The 22049-nt window shown below is 41.4% G+C and overlaps 1 protein-coding gene across 1 annotated transcript in view; it reads left to right on the top strand.

The window, feature by feature from the left end:
- Positions 1-19059, top strand: part of bcas3 (BCAS3 microtubule associated cell migration factor) — a gene marked incomplete in the record, with an annotated part of 263195 nt that extends 244136 nt beyond the window's left edge. Inside the window, 1 exon segment of the mRNA XM_078098554.1 lies at positions 17532-19059. Coding sequence (XP_077954680.1) covers positions 17532-17680 — 149 coding nt within the window.
- Between the last annotated feature and the right edge of the window lie 2990 nt (positions 19060-22049).

Here is a 22049-nt window from a genome sequence, read left to right as displayed (position 1 = left end):
GTTCATCAATTTAATGCTAACAAAGGTGGGAAAAGATGAAGCGTTTCTATCTGGGAAGTTTCTTAGGGTATTGATCCGGAACGGGGTTGGCAGAACAATACACACCCCATCATCTTAAACGAAACACAACTTTATGGTTCTTGAAATTGAATTGGGTTTCCATTTAGAACAGGATGTTTACGAGGTTGGTTTATTTAGATTCTTACATAAATATTACTGTAAAATTTAGGTAGCATTAAAATGTGTTAATAATCTTCTGATAAGAGCCAACGATCTATGACTCACCGTCTCCACGACTCATTGTGAGACTGAATAATGATTTAGGTGAAATATCCTGAACTCAAGGTGTCAACAGCATTTCGTTTGTTTTTCATGTTGTACTGACCGCTGAATGTGTTGGGTTGAGTTTGGTTGATTAATGAGTTAACGGTGCTGGGGACCACCCACAACCACAAGGTCATAGCCAGCTCTGTATGTTGGATCCAAACTCAAAGAAGCTGGGAGTAATAATAATAACAATAATAGGAATAATAGTAGGACTGTCTGAACAGCACAGAACTCAGCTGGCTCTCTCAACGCTCGACTCAAGACAAATATTTAGGTGAGCCTTATCAGCACCAAAAAGGTTGAGAGCATTTCTGTGTGTGTGTGTGTGTGTGAGGGGGGGGGGGGTGTGCAGTGGTTTTTATCAAGTCCACCAATTGCTCCTATATTTTTGTATTTTATACAAAAACAAAGTGTGTGAAGCCGGAGGCATTCGCAGGCGTACATACAGTTCACCCATCTGTGTGTGGATGCATACATTTGTGTACCAATTGCATGTGTTTATATTTAAGTTACATCTGCAAATGTAAGCCGGTGTGCATATATTTTAATGCAAGTGTATGTGTTACAAGGGTCCTTACTTGTGTGTGTGTATATACAAGTGTTTGCAATTATCTGAGTTTGTGTGCACGCATGTGTTGAGGGATGTGTGTTTCTATCAAATACCTAATACCTACATATGGTTGAATATAAACATGTCCGTGTGTGTATATCCACGACTGACCTGCACTACCTCTTTAAATGTTGTTATGTTTGTGAGCTAGCAGGCACCCTGACGCTATAATTGGTCATTTGCTGTGTTGGAACCTTGAGTGTAGGCTTCTGGTTTTATGTCGGCTTTGGGAGGGTTCTACTACTACTGTGTGTGTGTATGATGTGTCAATGATAAAGAAAGTATGAGATTAACAGGCATTATTAACATATGTGAGCACCTAATCTTAAGGAGACGACACAACGCTGCTTATCTCTCTCACCCCATGTACTAATCAATTTTACAGTAAACAGCATTGTGCTTCAGGAGCATGCTATTTTTCCATTTGGACCTAGTGTTCCCTTTCCATTTGATGAATGTACACGGTATATTAAAACAACCTATCAAATATAGTGCCTTAATGTTGTAATGCCACTGGACTCTGCTAAGAGCCTGTAATCTACCGATTGCATCTAACAAGTGTTGGGCTCATGACTGGAAAAATGCAATACATTACTCATTACTGTTACTCATTTCTAAAGTACCATAATTACTTTAGTTATTAGTCCCTGTGGGCAGTAATTGGTTCATCTACTCATTCGTCTATTTTTCTGTTCAATATCCAGTTTTGCGGCATATCTTCAAAACTACATGGATAATTGCTACCCATATATTCTAAGTCTGATTGGTTTGGAGACTGATTTTGTCATAATTTCACTTGAAAGGACAACTTTCTGATTCCAAAAAGGAATAGGAATACACCCATATAGGGAGAGGCCAATTTCTAGCTTGTATTCATCCTTGTACTAGGAAACTTCACACACGAAAAAAGTCTGCTTCAATGGGAGGGGACTTTTCGATGGGCCTATAACATAGACTTCAAAATTGTAGGTGATTTCCCAGATTCTGTGTGTGTGTGTGTGTGTGTGTGTGTGTGTGTGTGTGTGTGTGTGTGTGTGTGTGTGTGTGTGTGTGTGTGGTTGTGTGTGCGTGCGTGCGTGCGTGCGTGTGTGTGTGTGTAGGGTGAAATAAACCTTATACCTCAAGCGGGCCTGCTCTGTCTTTCTGCATTCGACATGCTTGATGCTGCTGGTTGGTAGAGGTGTCTTGGGTGGGGTAATGCTGGTGTGAGGGCACATAGGATTGGAAGGTTCCAACTGTATCTATATAAAATGCTGCCAAACTCATGCCAGAATAGCGTGCGCTCTACTAAGTTCCAGGCCGTGCATAATGGGGCCTCACACCCACCATGACACCCACTGCGCTATTGAAAATAATGAATGGCACAGACTAATCACACCCCAGTGCCAAGCAAAGGGCGTAACTTTTCCGCTTTTTCTGTGCAGACTGAAGTATCCCTGTTGTGCAGTGACAGGGTTGAGATCACTAGGGGAAAAGTCAGACTTTATATTTTCAGGAAATACATTCTTTTATTTCAGTCTTCATCATTAGTCAACTTCTTCAACAACCATGAGCAACTATAAATAATCTCCCAACTTTACTGTGCAGCCAATCAAACAGATGGGCCTATACTTTATATTCTTGTCCAAGTTATAAGGAACAAGATTGTATCAATGTCTAGGGATTACCCAACAAACTCACTGAAAAAAGTTGAATATCACTAACAGAGGCAAAAGGGGATTCAAAGTTTGCAACACGGTATAGTAAAATTATACCTGGAATGTGTAAGTATGTAACCAGAAAACTCCATAGATCAAAATGAATTCTATTTAAAGATGTATTCGAAACATACATAACATTACTATTCAGACAATCTTACAATGGGTGATGGTGGTTTGCTTTAAACATGGTGCAGTATGCTTCTCGAGTCACTCTACAATGAAGTAGCTGATTTGTGTCAATGAGCACCATAGAAGCCTGGAGCCATGCAAACAAACCGCACAGCAAAAAAAAAACCACGTAATCTTTTTTTTTACTATTGTATAAAAATGAATAGCCTTCTTAGGTTTTGCTATTACATAAATCTTTCCTTTGAAAACATCATTAATTGGTCTATTAAGGAAACATGGAAACTAGACTGAACGCCTGCTCAGACAGCTGTGATTTAATGGTGGTACAATACATCCTGTATTTGAATTGGCCACATACTCCATTCACACAAAGCCAGGCTATTATCCATCCTGCCTGCTCACTGGTTTCTCTGCTATTCTGCCTTGTTTTAGTACACTGATAGCCATCATAAGAGCAACAACACAGGGAAGGGTTGAGGCGTGGGGGGTGTGCAGGCTTGGAGGTCCTTCTTTTCCTATACATCAATGCAGACAAGTGCTGGCGGCTTCAATTCTACACATTCACAATACTTGTACACTTGTTTAGTTTCTTGCAGTTAGTAGATAGTCTTGCACAAGTTTATAACATTCTGTAAGCATGCAAACCACTTAAGAGAAGTGTCTCTGAGAAGAAGTATATTTGGGTTAGAGTTAAAAGAAACTTTATTTGGGTAGCCTGTTTATGAAGCATTGTGTATAGAATGTGTCACCAAATAGTTGGGAGATTTTGCTTGCTTCAAATTATGATATCATATCCCAGATAAATCAGACCGGATGTCCAGAGCCAGCTTTTATTTATCATTTTGTAGATGACACACATGTAGATGACACACAGCTTAGGGTTAAGCAGAGGTCCAATTTAGCGCTGAATGCATTAACTTTATGGTGCCATTACAACAATAAAACATCAGATAGACATCGTTTCATTTGAACTGGTGGGAGCTGCAGATCTGTATGAATCTTTTGCATTTGCAACTTGGGTGAACTCTGATGAGCAAATTTGTGACACATGAATTGTTAATTGTCAGCACACAAAGTTTCTTGGCAGGCAATGGGATGAAGGATTAGCTCTGCAGGGAATGCCCACCAGACTGGTTTCAAAATCTAAGATGTTTATTGTCACTTTTTTTCCCGATATAAACTATGCCTCCCCCACACATCCCTCATATGGTCACTGCGCTGCTGTGGCCCAACTGCCACCGGCAGAGATGAATTAGCCACCAGCTTCCATGGATGTACAGCTGCATGTTTATTGTACACAGCATACTTCTGACTATGGTCTCAATAGCCGGCCTAATGTACAGACTGATGGACCACACACACACACACACACACACACATGCGCACCATTTGGATACTTGACTAACTCAAAACTATTAGTTAATCATTTTGCGACATGCCCACAGGGTCATGTTGTCCCCTTGCTTTAACCAAAGAGAGAGAAGAAAGCGTGCGAGAGAGCCAGAGAGAGCAAATGCGTACACTCTCTCCCTGAAAGCTACTCAGCGCTGTGACAGACAGAAAGAAATGACGCAGGGAGGAAAGGTGGGGGGGTGGGGGGAGCGTCAGGGACTGAGTGAAAGAACAGAACGAGGAGTGCGAGGCTGGCTGTGGCCGGAGAGTATGGTGCTGAGAGAAGAGATGACGAGTGTGAAAGCAGAGTGTGGTCATTATATCTGGCCTTCAGCGCTGCCCCCTTCCCAACCCCGCCCCCCAACCCCTTCCCTCTCTCTCTCTCTCTCTCTCTCTCTCTCTCTCTCTCCAACTCGATCCGCGTTGCCAGGCGAGAGTTTGAGGTTAATATGCGGCGACAGTGTGAGACGATGAAGAATAATTCCTGTATTCAGAGTTGCCCCTCCTCCTCTTCATCTGCCTCCTCCTCATCCTCTCTCAACTCCACTGACAAGTCAGGCCTGGATATCATTGTATCATTTATCCCAGCCTCGCCTCTGCCACTCTGCCTCGTTTGCCCAGAGGGAAGTGTGAAAAGTGTGCGTGTGTGAGAGAGTGTGTGTCTATATGTGTCTATGCGTGTTAGTGTCACTATGTGCTTGTGTGTATGCCGCTCCAGCTGACTGCAAATGGGCTTTTGTGAAGTTTTTTGGAGACTGCACTTAACAGCTCGCTCAAGGGAGACACACACACACACACACACAGATAAGGAGCTGTAAGGGTTCACAGAAAAGGAGGGCAAGAGCAGAAAGAGAGAGAATTATGGCGAGAAGAGATGGTCAGAGTGGAAGGAGGTGCTTTTTAAAGCCCCGTTCTTGTGTCTGTTTTTCCTCGGTCGGGCCGGAGACACACTTTGTGTTGAGTATCAGAAATGGTCCGAGGGCGATCCACTTCACCCAATCTGCTGCACCACCGGCGGCAGCACACAGCGAAACACTTGTCGCTGCTGCTTCTGTCCCTCCGCTGGCTGGACCACGTAACTTGCCCTTATCCATGACCTCGAACTGCATCCAGGATATTTCCTCCAAACTGTCGCTTCGGATGAAACTTAGAACGGCCATTATGCAGGATGCACATCTTGTGCAGCAATCAAGATGATCAATTTCTGTGTATACTCTCAGAGCCGAGTTCAAAGCACACTGACCTCTTTCGGATTTATTGAAGCACAAGTGTCTCTAAGTAAAGGTATAAATGTGCATTGAGGACGTGTGAGATCTGATCACTCAGATCACAGTCTGGATGCTCAGCAACTTTAAAGGACCCCCGACTCAACTGAGGTCTTCTGCTGAATCCACAACACACATCTGAAAATGTGGAAAACCCCAGATATACTACGAGTAGGTCAAACATGGCAAGGAACAGACCCGTTCTGGATGTCCTCTAATTTCAGCGAGACCCGGGTCAGAAAATGCACCTCTGTCTCCCGCTACTTGAAAAACAACAAATTTGTTCTGTGCAATCAATAATAATGTATGTGTTCATTTGCTGGTAGAGATGGGAAGTGAGGTCGGATCAGGAGTGGTCATTCGAGATGTGGAGACAAATGTCCTGTGTTTATGAATGTTTGCACTCTGCAGGCTTGACACGCTCTTGAAAGCATTACAAAGCGCCCAAAACATTATTTATATAATCTTTTATGAATTGACAAAAATGAAACCACCCGAAGATCATTTACCGCCATCTGTAATGCAAAGGAGATAAGATTAAGCAAATAAAGTCTCCTACTGTGAAATCAGAGGGAGGTCACATCCTCAAAGGAAACAATTTTTGGGGGGCGGGTTGTAAAATTCTTCTATCAAGCCATTTTGTTATCCAGCACACTGCAGCTCATCAGTCACATCGATGAGAAGGATTGCAAATACTGGAACATAGATGACTTGTTAGATGGAAACAAACTGGTACCGTGTAGGCAAAGTGTTCACACTTTAAACAGATAATGTGTTTTTGGGGGTCCATGCACAGTTGTATACACCCACTCCTCTCACACCCTGTCATACTGACTCTCATGTATACACATATATCAGACACACACTATTTCTCCTAACATGACCCTGTATGCGGGTGTGTGTATCAATAAAATATAGTGGCATGAATAAGTGATACGATACATAATGGAGAGGCAGCCGAGCTGAGCCATGCCAGCTTTCCACAACACTGGAACTTCCTGTCAACAGAATGTCCAACCAAGGACATGTACTCCTTCTTACAAATAGGTTAGAGGAAAACATAGAGTGGAGATAGCAGGATAAATGTTAGCACATCGGGTAGTGGGCTAGACCTTGACAATCTTGGAACCTAAAGAGCAACGTCCTATCAAAGAGCATCGAGTCAGGGCCTCCTTAGCCTCATGGTGAAGCCATCAATTGGTTGATTTTATTTATCTGTTTCTTCGAGCTGTCTGTCCGTTCGCACCCTAAATAATTTGTTAACATTTAGTACAATCGTCCACCATTGACTGAATGGTACTCGGTCTGTCTAAGCAATTGGCAACTACCTTTGGGGATCGCCCCGGCTAATAAACTGTCCTAATGTGTAATGCTGAACAGCTGTTAGATGTATCAATATCTAACATCGTTTATATTTTTTATTTTGTATTTCTAATTTTCTTTTTGGGAATGTGTATGTATCAAACTATATTGTTTATTATCTTGCACAGTTAAGTTAATTCAAGCCCATTTAGTTTGTGTTTTGTGTTCTTTCAAAAGATTTCAAAACCCGTATAACCTTTCTATTGGTTGATGATGATGATTAAAAATTCTCTTCAGTGAGTGAATAAATAATAATTGATGTCTGTCAAATTGAAGCAATTACTTAAAAATAGTGATTTTTATAATGGATCTACTTATGATCTATTATCTACTACCTGATTACAAACTATAGCCGTGGCTGTATCTATTTGTTAACCATGTTTTCTAGTTTTCATGACTACAGTGGCACCAGTCTTATATCCATGCTAGCACATGCAATCTGTAATATGTATGCAGCGCCTCTCCTTTGAAGCTGTTGCATACAGCGTGTTACTTTTCACAATGCAAATAAACTTTTCAACTAATCAACACAATTTAAAAAACTCCCTAGAATTTAGACTAGATAACTAGAGATAAGTGATATAATAATTTTGATAAACAAGAGACCTCTATAAAGCTTCATTGTTTGTAATCCACACTCCACACCCAACGTCATAGTCCTAACAGGTATAAAATAATATTCGCCATTTTCAGTTCAATTTCAACTAAAATGCTTCAGAAATGTGTGTAAGAGATTTGAGATATTTCTTTTCCATTTACTGATCTACTGACACTCATATTCCATATCATAATGCTAAATATACCACTTTCCCGATTATGCAATTTAACTATTAAATAGTTAATGAGAGCTTAATGTGAGCATAATCCCATAAGCATATTTAAAAAGAAACCCCGTTATGCAATGACTGTCATTGTCCTTGTGTCTATAAATAGTCTACTGATGCACCATCAGCATCCGTTGTCTACTGTCCTGGTGGCACCGCTCACAGCAATTCATTGTTCTCTGCGTTTGGTGAGTTGGTGCTAAACCCTGTTTCTTGTGAGGGTGTGTGCATGTGGGAGCGTGTGTGCGTGCGACTACACGTCGTTTGCATTCTTTTGTTGTTTTGAATGTAAACCCTTCGACCTCTGCTGTCTTGACCCGTATCTAACTGTTCAAAGATGCACTTTACATGAAGGCCGATGAAAGAAATCATGCTACTTAAAGCTCAAACTGCATATACCCAACAACTAACTTTCTATTTATTCAAACCCTAGCCTGTTAGATTTGTCCCCTTCGAAGACATCTTTTCTACTCCATGTAAAGGCAATCCAAATGTAATGGAGGCTCCTTTTGTATCCAGCAAGCAGCTTTTCAAAGGACTCTGCTCCTTCATACAGTCCAGCTGAACCTTTTCCCGCCTGACCCTTTGCTGACTGTGTGTACATCTGTGTGCACATTACGTGTTTGTGTGTCTCTCAAGGTTAACCTGTACACACGTGGCCATAGTACACTGATGTTGTGCTTGATGGAGCCTTGTTCTTCCTCTTACCAGCTCTGTAGGTGTATACACAAGTTTGCTCTCACGTGCCGCTGTTTTCACACTTCTTCTGTCTTACAACTAGACCGTTGTAAGTGTGTGTGTGTGTGTGTGTGTGTGTGTGTGTGTGTGTGTTTGATATATAGCATGTGTGTTGCTATGTGAGTTTAGACAGCTTAACCAGACAACTCTTTTTACCGTACAAAACTATCAGATTCAGTCGTCTGACTCCGATGTGGCTGTTTACTTTCTACAGTTTAGAAAAGCAATACTATCAGACTATAGAAAGGATGCCCAGCTAATGCTAGATTCTGCCGTGGTGTGTAGAGGCAGGTTAATGCATGACAGCGTTAGAGGCTCCTGGCCTGATATCAACACACACGTCAATATTGATCTACGCAAAGTAGAGTAGGCAGAACGAGATGAACTGAGGAAGACATAAAAATATTATCTAACACACAGAGTCATCAGCAGCAGCATTGTCTTGCCTTACCGTGGCATGGATGTGGGCTGGTCACGTATGTGATGTGATGATGAGCGGCAGCCTCCTGACACACACCTGTCTGTCAGTTTCCTCAGTGGACACCAACACCAGCAACCTCTTTCAGCTGAGACCAGTCCTCCTGTCCTAAACCATTCACAGGGGTCTCCCAAGATGTGTGTCAAGGAACATCAAACCATATGTGTGTGTGTGTGTGTGTGTGTGTGTGTGTGTGTGTGTGTGTGTGTGTGTGTGTGTGTGTGTGTGTGTGTGTGTGTGTGTGTGTGTGTGTGTGTGTGTGTGTGTTCAGGATAGGCTATTTCAGTAGTCTACAGAGTGGCACCTGCTCTCCCCCATAGGCTGTTTGCACAAGAAGTCCTTACACTAGTAGAATTGTTTGGATATGCTTAATGTCGACTGTCTCTTTAAAGTGTGTATCCGAGCCTCAACCACCCTTTTTTTGATACATGTAGAAAAGAGATTACATTTCCACAAACTGATGAGCTCCCCAGAATCTCCCATAGCTGTGTTAGATAGTTGTGACCAAAGACACAACCTGAGATTCATATCATGTTTGTACTTACAAAACCACCCCGTGGGCTCTGTGACCTGTATGGAAGTGTTGGTATTTGTGAATATTTTTATTCAGGTTTTTTCCTTTTGATTTGCCATTGTTGTTCACAGCGTGCTGCTCTGCATCATCCAGACCACAATAAGATTTCAGTTATGAGGAAATTGATGTGCATATCTATCAACTATCACATCTTATAAATGCATAATATTACAGCAATCAACCAGGATTAGGGGATTGGGAGTGTTGTGGTCTCCATTTGCAGTCCTTTTGGTTACATCCAGCTACGCACTCATATGTCAAAACTCCATCCAGGAACCCAATGGTTGTTGCCAGACAGTCATTCAGTTTGTAGACAGGCCAACTCCATTCTCTTAAGTTAAGATGCTAATTCGACAGTAAACAATAACCAGCACATGGAAGAAGACGTTTTGGTCCTGACTCCTGAAATATTGGCCACAGAAGCTAAATCTCCTCTTATCGGTAATTCACCTCACCCACCCCTTTCACATCTAAATAGCAGGTGGACATGGAGACCCACACAGTCCAAGACTTTCTGCTTTACACAGGTCGCTATGCCATTAAAACAGGGCCCATACATGCGCCTTACTACTACCGGTATTGTTGTTCAAAGAAAACCATACATTGTGATTGATGTTCATTACAGGCGGTTGGGGTCATGATTTTAATGTTCACCTTTATTTTATTTAGCTGTTAAGTAGCAGCTTGGTTCCTGGTGGTTTTCCTGTTGGACTGCGTTCTGAGCTCACACCAATTACTTCAGTGGGTGTTATCATGATTAGAACCTGCAGCTGGAGCTTGAGATATAAAAAGTGTCTCCTTTCATTACCAGAAATGAGAAAGACTCTCCAAAATGGTCATGATGAACGTAAACAAACACAGATACCAGAGCTTTTGATTTATTGGTTGCCGTAGGGATGTAAAAAGTAAAAGATTTAATAAATACAACAATATGTTTTAGTTTTTCCAGAAGATTACCAACTTTAGCTGATTGAATTATCAGTTAAAATATGTTGATGCATGTTTGCTGCATATACATGTACAACTGAATGAAATCAATACAAAAGATTTTTTTTTTTATTTGTTGTTCATGTTACTCATCTGATAGACCAGTCAGGTCTGTTGTTGCTCTCTTTTGGCACGTGAGCAGCAGTCGGCCTATAAAAGCAGTTGCATGCAGCGCCCAGTTGTGAGGCGGCTGCCAGTCTGCTCTGAGGAAGTAGCCAGTCGAGCCATGGGTCAGCACTAGGTTTTCATTAGAGCCCTAATTCAAAGCGGCCCACGTAGAGTGTCAGGAGTGTCTCGGCCTGTTGTTGGCACCCCTTATAACACTCTCTAATGAGCAGCCGATGGGAAAGTTGTGGTCAGCTGTGTATTCGGAGCTGGTGGAGCTTTCAGAGAAGGCGAAGAGAAAGTCCCCGCTCAGGGGCCTGAATTAGTGCCATCAATCACTTACTTTCTTTTTCATTTGTTTCTTAATCACGCAACCTGTTGAGTGTCATGATTCATGGGCGTTGCTGCATGCTGGGGTTTACCCTTTGGAGTTCAAGCGTGAGGCCAGGATCCTCTGTGGACTTGCCAGTGTTTGAGTTGGAGACTGTTGGTGTGTTTTTAAAGGTGCTTGAAACATCTCTTTGCGTCTGTGATTACAAGGTAAAGATTTAGACTATTTGGATGAACTCAGGACTGCAGCACTAACCGTTTCCTGTCAACTTGCAGTTATGAAAATATAAACTCCATTGCGCTTGATTCAGGCTAGTCACCAGTGTTTGAGCAGTGCACAGAATGAAAGAGGTATCAGCCTCCATCACGTGGCTCCATGTGAACGCTGCACATGCCTTTTATCCCGATATACCGTATGTGGTGTTAGTGTCTCCAGCCGCATTAATGTGAGCTGTCCTTTACACAGGAGGGTGTGTTAAGCCTGGCTTTTCACAGTGCATCAGGATGATCTGCAGTAGATGTTAATGAGCTTTCCCACTAATGTGGACTCAGTCGTCCAACTGGCCAGCTTTCTAAGGATTGTGCAGAGCAAAGGCTCACGTAGCAGCGTTGCCGTGCTTTCATGTGTAAAACATCTGTAAGTCTTTACTATTAATGATGTTTTTTTACATATAGTAGTAGTTATTGGACGTATAACACGCCTCTACTTTTGATTGATTGACATTTGTGAGAAAAAATCAACTATATTTGTTATAGGGCACTGACAACCTGGAGATGTTTAAGAAGTGTTTCTTTGAGTCCCACAGAGGACTACAAAGACTGAACTTGATCATGCCGTTAACCCCATTGGCTAAATCATGAGTTAAGCTTGAGGACGAAACTCATCAGTCACACTTTATCTTCTGCCACCCTGGAATTGGCAACATTGGACAGCAGCTCTGGATGTTTGCCTCTCACCTAAGTGAGGGAAACCATGTTAACGCAGCAAGCACAGTCGGGGCACATGAGTGTCCATACCATCAACAACAGGGATGCCAAAGTTCTTGGTCAAATGCTTTGAAATTAAGGTTTTAATGCATTGAGAAATCACAATCTCATTGTTTCTAAAATGTGAGGACACAATATCACTCTTAATTTCTATTATTCCCTTAATTCCTATAGTATTTCTATAGGTAGACATGTCATTGCCATGAGCAGAACCATCACCACTGCCGGTAGAGATAAAGCCGTGTCCTGTAGCACTACCACCATCATGAATGGAAAACGTCAGCCCAGTTAGAAATGCTCATGGAGTGGTGATCGCATGATCCTAGGGAGTTGCAGAGGAATGGCCCCTCCTCTATGACTAAAAGTGAGGGATGCTCAGCCCTTAAATCAGCACCTGACCTTTGCGTTAATTGTGTGAAAAAATGATTGTTATTTATTTAATTCAATACTTTACATGTCGATAAACTAGCATCAGTAACAGTTGTGTTCTGGAAAATAGGAGAATTGCTTGTGTACACAATTAGCATCCAGGATTTAATGAAGACTAGTATTTTACATATAGGCTTCAATCGCCTTCTGTACACAAAATGCAGTTGGAATAGCGGTGTGGGACAGACGGTAATCCTAGTGTGGCCCCCCAGCCCATACTGTCCCTATGTGCCCCACTGAACCCTAAGGAAAAAGCAAATCAATGACCTGTTTTTATTTTTTTTTACTTTCTTTCATTTCTGTTTTGTCCTGACATGCGAGTAGTGACAATATGAGGACACTCATTAATTGTTAGTGGGTTCATTTCAAAAACAGTGATACCAGCCAAATTCCATCCAGCACCAATATGTATGTCAACCAAGTTGGCATAAATGTCTGTGGTTAGTATAGTGTGCGTGTGTGTGTGTGTGTGTGTGTGTGTGTGTGTGTGTGTGTGTGTGTGTGTGTGTGTGTGTGTGTGTGTGTGTGTGTGTGTGTGTGTGTGTGTGTGTGTGTGTGTGTGTGTGTATGAGACTGTTGGGGGTTGGAATGTGACGTGAGAGCACTAATCAGAGCCAGCTGGGGCCAACGATGAGATTAAAGTTAAAACACAAAAACAATCAGCTGGGATAAGTATACCATCGCTATGGGTTCCTGCTTCCATCCCAGGCTCTCAGAGAGAGAGAGAGAGAGAGAGAGAGGGGGAGGGAGAGGGAGGGAGGGAGGATGGATGGGCGGATGGATGGATGGGACTCTTACCAGTCTCACTCTAATTAAGAGCTCCTTTGTTTTCTCTTTGATTCGTCCTCGCATGTTGTGGTGAGTCTCGTCTCGCCACAACATGCTCATGACACACATCAACATGCAGCCAGTCAGGACCACGGGGCGTCCTCTGCATATGTAGCTCTGTGCGCATGTGCGTGTGCTGTATTGATTACACCATTATACAGTTTTAGTCATTTGAAAATGCATTCTAAAATATTTTCTGGTTTGGGCAAAACAACCTGCTTGCAGTTGGTGAATCATGTTTTGGGTTCAAATAAATATGGTACTTTTGTTTCACACGGGACATTAACACTGGCCTCTGGAGTTAAAATCCATACAATGTTATTTTTAGGATGCCAGGCTCTGGGCTAAGTCATAATACCATAAAGTCGCTCCATGGTAACCAGGTTCAGCTCTGCTGAACTTACTGTAGCCCAAACTCTACCAAACCAAACCCATAAACCTGCCCCGAACTTCGTCCAATCAAGTGCTAAAAATGAAAAAAGAATTGCAAAAGATATGGGAATCAGATTTTGCATTTATCTAATAAAAAATATTATTATTATTCTTTCTGTGTTCCCATCGCTTTAGCTAACTGATGGGAGTAAAAAAATGAATGCATATCAAAGGAAAGAAGGAGCATGTTTAGCTGTGAAATGATTACTGTATGTGACACTGTCCTTTTTTCAGTTTCAACAAGAGTTTTTGTAGTGCTTTGCATTTGAGGTTAAATTCAGCTGGTATGAAAATGAAAGTCTGCTGGAGAGTGTGTGTGTGTGTGTGTGTGTGTGTGTGTGTGTGTGTGTGTGTGTGTGTGTGTGTGTGTGTGTGTGTGTGTGTTTGTGGGAGGGTATAAGAGGATTAAGGCCTGTTCACAGTCGAGGGTGCAGACTGCTTTGTTTCTTATCATTTCTTCTGTATGTCCGATTGGCTGATGAGGTATTAACTTGCCTCTTGGTTGTTATATGTGTCTCAGTCGGATTGGACGAGGACTGTGTCCAAAAAGCAGCCACCTTTTCCCCTTTGTTTAACATTGCCAAGAATCCATCCAACGTTGGCCTGAAAAATCTCCTCTGTTATCTCCACACGTGGCATCCGCTGCTGTTTTACTGATATCTTTCTTGACTGGTTGACCAGTACTTTCTTTTGAAGTCTGGCCACTGGTATCGTCACAGCTCTAGTCCCAAAGTCAACAGCAAACAACAGAATGACTTCCAAGATTAGGCCCAACACGGGAAAGTAAGTGATGAGATATTTCAGAGACCTAAAATGGTCTAAACTCTGTTTAAGATGTTTTTCATTGAGAAAAATGAAACACTGGAGAAAACACATCATGCAATATATGAAATGTCAGACTTAAGGTGCTGTTAACAGCTATAATTTTTGAAATACATGTATTTTATATTCATGCATTTAATAGCCCCAAATATCAGCTGCCTCATATCAGCCGTCATTTAAAAGCCTATGTCAATCAAACGTTACAGTTGTTTCCATTTCTTTATTGGTCTTTTATTTCTTTATTGTGCAGAAAGGTATTATCCACACATGGGTTGGACAAACCACCCTGTAAATAAGCATATTGCTTTACCTAGCGACATCAGCCCCAGAGGAAAAGATCTCCAACATTAGAGTGCTGGGGGATTGTGTCGGGGGCGTGAGAGGTTAAGACTTGTTGAATGGCTGGTGGGCGTCACACAATGAGGTGGATTAGGCAGCACTAGAAAAGGCCTTTGGGGCTTTACTGGGGTGTTCAGCAGCTTATGGCGCCTACAATAACACGGCAACAGAGCAGATCGAGCTGGCAAAAGGGCCAGCTGGGAGGGCAAGTGGCTGGCAGACCTGTCAGCGTGGTAGAAAGCAGCGAAGCTGTGATGTAAGAAAGAGAGCAAACCACGAGTCACATTTGACTGATTGAGAGAAAGAACACAGCTTAATAAAGTTACCGTGGCTAGAAAGAAGCAGCATTTTGCTCGAGGTTCCTCGTCCTCCTACAGGACCTGCGGGTGTCACATCGGCATTGAGACGAGGAGCAGGACCGGTGCAACGCCGCGGAGCAGAAGTGAGGCTCACTCTCTGTGGCTCCACCACTTGTCTCTGCTTGCCTGGAGCTGTGGCTGGAAAACTGATATCAGTGCTGATGACCCATATTCTTCCAGATAAACCCTGGCGCTGTGGTACTTTGTGCGCGTGAGTAAAGAAATTGTTTTTTAAAGCGCAAAATCCCCACGAGTGTTTTAAACTAGAGATCCCACTGCACATATCTGGTATGTTGTTCTCAGCGATGTATCCATACAGGCCTTATCCAAATGTACAGATGATATGAGATAGTTGAAACACTTTATTACCGCGCAATTGCAGTTGCTGGTATGCATCTTGTATTTCACTGAGGACATACCAATTCATTAGCATCCTGAATGTACAACAATAAAACAGCTACATTGTCTACCGTATACTACCCAGTGAGCTCTTTTATAGGTTTATAATCTCATTACACGTTGTGGAATTTTCTGGTTAAAACAAATTAGTGCAACTAACGACAGCCTCATCCAATAAAGCAAAAGTGTGAGTTGCTTTATAAATCCACACATTGACTGAACCCAGACCAGTGTGAACCAGAAGCCCTCGCTCCGCCTGGGATTACTGCAGCACGTCTGCCCTGTGTAGTGCTGGGGAATGAAACGGGGTGGGGGGGCAGGCAGCGGGCTGGGATAACACCACAGTGTGGCACATTGCGTGTTAGCCGGGATAATAACAGTGTGGTTTGTATTAGGTTTCCCTTGGCTAAAGTAAGAAGCTCCCACTTCCTGCATGCCGTACGTGACAAAGACAGTTTCCACGTTGGCCTCTGAACATCTGCAGGACGTATTAAACACACGCTGTGGTTTTATGTCAGTGCAGTACGAGTTTGAAAAGACTCTTAAGCTAATTAGACCTCATGTTCATCTCAAGGTCGCTGACTCGCTGTGCAGTTCGTTTTTGACAGGCCGTAGTGTACAATTCAACGTCCACTCAAACCGTAGAGAGAATTCATTGAATGATTCTCTGGTGCTTTAAAAGCTGCTGTGGAAACAGTTTTAAACTGATACCAGAAGGTAACTGTAAGCTAAGGAGAGCATCTCAGTTTACAGTTATTATCATTCTGTACACTTGTTAGGAATATAAGTACAATCATGTCAACATGTTGATTCGGAGCCAGGCATCTAAACAACGCATTGACATTTGGTAAATGACATAAAACAATGTCATTTACCAGTGCATTTCCTGTTGGTTTAATTCGTGAGGCGACCAGCGGATTTCTGGTAATGGTCGGAGAGGTTTTATGCTGTAGAATACTATGTTTTTAAATCACTATGCACTCTGTTATGGCATCTCATGACCTGCACAAATTCATGGATCTCATCATCTTAACAGTGTCTGAAACCACAGAGGTTCAGTAAAGGGCTTCCATTCTTAATACTGTGCTGCCATTTACGCGCACGCTATTCTGCCCATATATCTGACATTATAATCTCACAGCTGTGGACTTCCGCTGCTAATAACTATTATATTGGATGAGTAATTCATGGTAATATAATCGGAAGGGATCTCCTTTTTTTATTCCTTCTTTCTGTTCAATCAAGTAATGATGTTGTTCATGTTGTGTGCCTCTTTGGCACAGGACTCGTTTAAAATAATCTCAGATTTACTGAAAATTTTTTAATTGCGTTCATGCTGAATCACAGATCATTGATTTGTTTTTTTATATATATGTTGTTTTTATAGTTTTGACCCTAATTTACATCAGTTGGATATAACGCTATAGAACATAAACACAATTACAGATGAAAAGTCTGGTCAGTCGGTGTGAAAATGTTCACCTTCAGGGGGGAGGGAGGAGGTCAACCTATCTGATCACATGACTGTGCATGCTTTTCAAAATGCGTTTAAGAAAGATCTCTAACAACTTCAGTTTTTACATGAAACCGTTATGCAATATCTAGCTGACCTTGATTCAACCTTGTTTGCTTCTTTAAGCGATGAGTAAGTCTGGGGCTTATAATGGTTACAATACACCTTCTGTACAGATACCAAGACAGCCTATTTGGTTGTTTTGTCCTAAATCCCTTTTTCAGTAATTTAACAAAACAACATACTCAAACGGCCCTTTAATGATGTCTTAACAAAAGCATTCAAGAAACATTGTAAAAAAATATGAATGCAAAATATGGTTAATTTTTTCAGAAAAAGATTTGACAAAGCGTTCAACTCAAATACTTGATGCAACAAATTATGGAAGAAAGGAAAGTTCCTTTCTTCCATAATAGGTATTTAGGCTTGATAGCAGCTCTGAGGATGAGGACTTTGTTTCTGTCAGAATTAGCATCAGAGTGTGTGCCAGAGGACAAACTGTGCATGTGGACATTTCAGCCGGACAGTTGTGTTGTCTGATGAACTTGAAAACGGATCATTTCTCATTCTCTCCCCCTCTTTCTCCCTGTGTGTCTCTGCAGAGCTGCAGAGGGAGGGCAGCATCGAGACCCTCAGTAACAGCTCGGGCTCCACCAGCGGCAGCATCCCACGCTACTTCGAAGGCTACCGCTCCCCCCTCCCCACCAACGAGAGCCAGCCGCTCAGTCTCTTCCCGACCAACTTCCCGTAGACTCTCCCCTCACCCCCGCCCGTCTCCCCCATGTCTGTCCACGCAGCATCGCATTGACACGCAGCAAACCAAATGATGTCTTGGATTTGTTTTTCCCTGTCGTGTGTTCTGTGTCGTTACTTTATCATTCGGTGACTCACACCTCAGTGTGATCGCAGCTACATACAGTGTTACTATTTGATTATTTTAATGAAGCTGCCAATGTGGTTTTGTCTTGATTTCCAATTGTTTTAAATTTGAGATGTAACGCAGTGTTGAAATTGCAATGATTTGGGGGAAAACACTGAGAAACATTTGTTGTACACTCTTGAAAGCTAATTTCCTCTCAGCTTGACTGATATTAAGTTGCTACTATTTTAAGTGTTGCCGGCAGATAACCAAATCCAAAGCAGTTTGTATGTAGTTTCATGACAGAGTATTTTGATACAGGTCAGGGAGGAACTTCTTTTATTTTCCATATCGGATTCTTAATGACAGGCCAGTATCAGCCTCACACATCTACCGTACTCTGCTTTTAACCTTGCTGCTGTGTGATCAGAAGCCAGCCGTCCTGTCCTCGCTGCAGCTGATGTTTCCTCTGTGCCGCCCGCCATCATTCTGCGTGTGTGTTTGAAGTTTTACGGCGTGCCTATTGTCTGAAGGAGCCATGAGAGTGGGAGCGCCGAACAAAGGAAACATGTTTATTCCAGTCAGTGACGTATAGCAGCTCCTTTTCCCTCTGTGTGTGTGTGTTGCTACTCTCATGGCCTCTCCCTAAATGTTTTTGATTAAATTTGTCCCTCTCATGCCTTTGATTATCATATAATTACATTTGACAAAAGATGCAGTAATTACATGACACTATTACTCCATGGCTGAAGTCATTTAGATGTTTACCCTGTAGTTGCGACATTTCTGACATCATTTAGATATATTTCCTAGCTTGGCCTTTCCGGATACAGAATTTTCATTGAGCGTAGTAATAGAGACCCTCATGCTGTATTTTGTTCATTAGTCATTTTCTACCAAACTCATTTTCTCGCCTCTAGTTATTACTCTCTAAATCAATGCATTATACTTGTAAATGTGCTAGCTTTAGAGATTTACTTTGATGATCAGAAATTATTTTTTTCAACACACTTTGCCTGCTTGTTGGTCTTAAGCAGAACATTTGTCTTGTTGAAAACTGAAAGCAGAAAAGCAGAGACACATTAGATAACGGACCCCATGACGGCCTGTTGTTTCTCTTTTACTGACTGAGGGCATGCATTGCATCTACGTGTTTTAATTCAGAGCAAATGCTTGTTTTTCACAGTGGGAGTTACTTTGTGAAATACTTCGACTTTTCCGAGGAGTCATGCAAGAAATTAAAAAAACATAATAAAACCCAAAGAAATGAATGAACAGTCTGTCCTTTTTCTCACTCTGATGACTCTTAGTTGTGCCGTTTGCATTTGAACCACAGCGGTGACATCGGCACATCGTACCACTGGTAATTAGTACCATATTTTTTAACAGGCAGTAAAGTGCTGTTAAGAGACTTTTTATGGGCGAGTGGCTCTTTGTTCTGAGAGCAAAAAGAGAGGCCATTTTTGTTTCTCTGCTAATCAGCACAAAACTTTAAATCCGCAAACTAAGATTAAAAAAAAAGAAGCAAATTAAATTAGCATTGAATTATTCCTTGCACGCTTTATTGCATCACATCAACATGTTACTACTGGCCATAATATAAAAGGAGGTCCCTGCCCAATGGAATATATCCAAGCTTGAAGAGATGACAAAAATGTCATATTTTACCGACAATAATATAAAAAAATGAAACTATTATAAAATATGTTCATATTATTCATGAATAAAGTATAAATGGGCTCAAGCTTTTTTTTTCTCCCCTTCATGCAGAGGAAGTGAGTATTAAAGAATAAGAATAAAAGAAAAACTGCACCTTTTCACAGGAAACCTTTTATTCAATTTCAACAAACATTTTACAATGTTTTTATTACTTTTGAAACATAAAAAGAAAATATGATGAGTTGTAATTTACAAGAATAATGCACAATAAAATGTATATGCATAATGTGAGTTTGAAATGAATTTGCTTATTTGGTCATTTGCAACAAGTCATTGTAATGGAACTTCATGGGAAGGTTCTGGGCACTGTAAGCTATATATCAATTTTAATTCTAAAATACTAAACTTGTCATGTTCTGATGCATGTATTCTAACAGTAACTGACAAAGATATGTCCTTTGCAAAGCAATAAAGCCCTCCTCACTGAGTCAAATCTCATGGTGAAGAGAATTCTCTCCCTGACATGTAAATGGTGTAAACTTTAATGTGCTGTGCGGTGAAACCACCGACCCTGAGTTCAAACGTGTGAACTCTGAAAAGGAAGCAAAATGAAGTGCAAAGTGAACGCTTATCAATCTTCCCAGGGCCAATTGGGTTACATTAAAACTAAGTCTGGCTGATGTCACTGATTCTCCTGTATTTGGTCTGGTCACTCGAAAGCATTAGCATTAGCTCGCAGTACTGTTTTTATTTGTGTGTGTGTGTGTGTGTGTGTGTGTGTGTGTGTGTGTGTGTGTGTGTGTGTGTGTGTGTGTGTGTGTGTGTGTGTGGAGGGGGGGGGGGGGGGGGGTATGTTTGTAAGATTCATTTGAATCACTTTTTATTTCATTCATATTGAGACATCTGACTGGGACAAATCATGGTGCTAGCAGATTAGCATAGACAATATTGAATGACGGCAGGCTGCGTACATTTTTACTTTACTAAAAGATGATGGTTTTTAATTACCATTAACTACCAAGTCCATCATTAATTTAAAGTGTAGTTTAGCTGTGACAGCTTAACTATCATCTGTCATTTCCCATTTGGAGACTTTACAAGATAAAGTAACTCTTCGGACCTCCTGCTAGCTTCTTTGCTCAAGAGCAGAACAGAACAGAAATGTCTGCATGTGCTTTTGGACCCGAGGGAATAATCTTATCAGCATTTCTTTAAAGGAAAAGCAGTTTATGTGAATGCTTTTACTTATGCTGCTTGCTAATCACATCCAAACTGTGGCCCTCGTTCACTATATTACCAATCTTATGCATGCTGGGACGCTCGGTGCAAATACATATAAATGCTAATTCATACATGGCTTGAAACATTTATTTTGGTTTCCTTCAGCGAACCACATTTGCTTATTGTTATGATGGGCTGTGTATAATTTAGTATTTAGAAGAAAAAAAGATCCTTACTTTACAACATTTGACTTTGGATTAATTTGTAACGTCACAATAAAAATTAGGATTGTGGCAAAATCCTGCAATTAAAAAACATAATAAATATGATTCCATTTCTACAATTCAAAAGAGGGATCTTACATTTGAGCGTTTATTATTTCAGTGAATTGCGCAATATATGAAAATCTGGTGATTGTAAGACCTTCAAAACTAAAAAAGCTTTCAAATATCTGATTACAAACTATTTTAATTCTAATTTAATTCAAGTTGTATTTATATAGCGTAAAATCAAAATGTGTCATCAGGGGGCTTTGCAATGTGTACAGCATCCTCGGTCTTGGATGACTGTAGAGGTTGTTAAATGTAGATTGACATTCTGTAGTACATTAGTTTCTAGATCTATGTTAAAATGGTGATAAAAAAAGGTTTTGATTGAAAGTGAGCAGCCCAGAATCATTTTTATGACCAGAATATAGAACAATGTAAACAAGCATGGCCTCTTTACCTGTCACTTTGAGTTGTTCTCTGCAACCAAGCTCCCTGTGGGGAACCTACCCGCATGCTTCCTGCATGTTGGACCATCATTGTCTCCACTCTTCAAACCCACATGGCCACGTGGATGGAAAAGCTTCTTAAAAACGCTATAGGACACTTATTGGTTGGCATAAATAACACTACAATTTCTGAGGAATCTGAGAAAAACTAATTCTTTTTAATAATAGCCCTCTAATTAAGACTATCATGACCTGGTGAGTTGATTATCTTGGCGTGAAGGTGATCAGCTGCTGAAGAAAAGGTACAGATTGACACAAGGACCAATAGAGCATAACATAGATCCTAAACAAACCGTCCTACTGCATATAGATCAATGTGTAACTGTCAACGAAGAGTTCAATCTTTGAACTATATTGAATTACACAATTGCCTAAAACCCCAAATCAGGTTCACTTACAGACCACATGAGGATAATTTGATGTTTGCCTTTTTTTCCCCTCCTGTAGTCACCTCCAGGAGTCCCGTAAACCGAGACAGTTCTGTTACCCTTAAGCATCAGTGTGTCAGGGCCTGTACATATAGTCAAATGTCGCAGGCAATGCCGGATGTGCTGGCTGATCTCAGCTCAACCGGCTGCTGGGGATATGTGTTTGAATCAGGAACGT

This window comes from Gasterosteus aculeatus, chromosome 1, assembly GCF_964276395.1.
Source record: "Gasterosteus aculeatus chromosome 1, fGasAcu3.hap1.1, whole genome shotgun sequence".
Taxonomy (NCBI): domain Eukaryota; kingdom Metazoa; phylum Chordata; class Actinopteri; order Perciformes; family Gasterosteidae; genus Gasterosteus; species Gasterosteus aculeatus.
The sequence above is the reverse complement of the archived record's forward strand: the minus strand, read 5'-3'. Positions and strand labels throughout refer to the sequence as shown.